The sequence below is a fragment of the Paramisgurnus dabryanus genome, chromosome 6 (genome assembly GCF_030506205.2).
Source record: "Paramisgurnus dabryanus chromosome 6, PD_genome_1.1, whole genome shotgun sequence".
In the NCBI taxonomy this organism is placed as follows: Eukaryota; Metazoa; Chordata; class Actinopteri; order Cypriniformes; family Cobitidae; genus Paramisgurnus; species Paramisgurnus dabryanus.
The window spans coordinates 42,547,456-42,549,253 of NC_133342.1; the positions used below are offsets into that span (position 1 = coordinate 42,547,456).

At 45.2% G+C, this 1,798-nt stretch overlaps 1 protein-coding gene across 1 annotated transcript; it reads right to left on the minus strand.

Annotated features, from left to right (window-relative positions):
- Positions 1–837: 837 nt before the first annotated feature.
- Positions 838–1,491, minus strand: LOC141282364 (SCAN domain-containing protein 3-like). The gene has a single exon (XM_073815121.1). The coding sequence runs from the start codon at positions 1,489–1,491 to the stop codon at positions 838–840; it is 654 nt and encodes a 217-aa protein (XP_073671222.1).
- Between the last annotated feature and the right edge of the window lie 307 nt (positions 1,492–1,798).

Below are 1,798 nucleotides of genomic sequence, written 5' to 3' on the forward strand. Positions count from 1 at the left end.
TTCCACAGCACAAAGACTCACCCACCACATTCCAGTGTACACTCAAGATGCCCGCCTTTCTCCACTTCGTCGGGGTCTGTTCGACGATGGTATTGGCAGCCCAGTCAGCGGATACGTCGCCGTGGCTAGCCCCAACCGAATGTCCTTTAGGCTCTCCTACCACGCTAATCTAGGGGTAGGGCCTTCCTCCTTCACTCAGGGGTTAATCGCTTCAAAACAAATAGTCCACACAATGTGTAAGCAACTCAGTATGTTATACTCACGGAGACTATCACTTTTAGCTCCAACTGTCCTTTGTTCTCATTCCCTCGGCGATCGCTTCGGTCACACACACAGGGCGTCTCTCCTCCTAACAAGAGTTACACAGCAATATCATACATCTCCAGGTTCTCCATGCAGAAATACACTCACACTTTCTTTACTTCCTCTTCAGTATTTCGTCTCAGCATCCAATGTGTTCAATCTTGCTTCAACCCTTAAGGTGTCCAAAGTTCACACAATCATGTAAGCTCCAGCGAGAGAGAGAGATAAACAGCCTACGGCCAACTTACTGGACGATACTAACAACAGCACTTCACACTGCACACAACCACCCCAAACTGTGATTTTAGTTGTCCTTAAATACTGTCCTTGTTTAGCGTATCCTCCAATCATCAATCGCTTCTCTTAACAAGACACAGCTGCGCTCGATTTACTGATTTTTCCTCTTACGGCGCTACCGGAAGTCCGGTATTCCTCTTTCCCGGCCCGGTGGGAAACCTTCAGGGCGGAACCAAACTTCCCTAAATTTGGTTCCGCCCCTGAAAAGATCGTCACCTTGTGACACATAAACAAGTACTATTGCTCAACGTCGGTCGATTCGTCGACCTGTAGTGCATACCACGGTGACTTGTTAATCCTTTCTAACAAATTATTCTCAATGTCATCCGCGATATCATCAATTCTCCGTGTGACTGTGGTAGCTGAAAGAGGAATTTGCCCTATCTTGCTAGCTGCAGATTCACCTAACATCTCACGGCAAATGTCTCTGGCAGCTGGCAAAATCAATTCTTCCCCGATAGTGAAAGGTTTTTTAGCTTTAGCAATACGATCGGCCACCAGGTACGATGCTTTCAGTGCAGCTACATTTGTAGACGTAGTGGCTTTCAGCAGTTGCCCTATTTGTTCAAGCTTTTTTCGTTCAAAGTATTCAAGGGGTTTGTTTTTCAATGCTGGGTGCTTAGTTTCAAGATGTCGAAGCAATTTTGAGGGCTTCATAGACTCATTAGCCAGTTTATCTCCACAAATTATACACATAGGGCTCGGAGCTTGTGAACTGCCCGTTGCAATGAAACCATATTTTAAATACGAGTTGTCATATTTTCGATTAAAGGCAACTTTCTTTTTTTCCTTTTTCTCATCAGTAGCAGTCTCTGCTTTTTCATCATCGTTTGGTCTTTTCTTACCTCCTCCACTAAAGAACCCGTCGAGAGATGTTTGTTTTACACTCATTTAAGTTTTCCTACTCTGAACTGTCTTGAAAAGTGGAAACGATCTATTTGAAATCGCGCCGTCTACGTCATTTTTGATGGTCGCTCTTAAAGGGAACACGCATAAGTAAAAATATAATGGCGCAGCCATACAGTAGACATTTTCCAGGAACATTTTCGCGACCCAGCAGCGAATCTTTCACGACCCGGTACTGGGTCGCGACCCGGTGGTTGGGGACCTCTGCCTTAGAATAATAATACAAAAGAGCGGAAATGTATGATCGGGGCTCACGCCTTTAGTTACATTAAGGCTCTGTTTTCGCGGCTCA

What these genes read in the sequence shown, in the direction of transcription:
- LOC141282364 (XM_073815121.1), bottom strand. Translation starts at nt 1,491, where the DNA reads ATGAGTGTAAAACAAACATCTCTCGACGGGTTCTTTAGTGGAGGAGGT.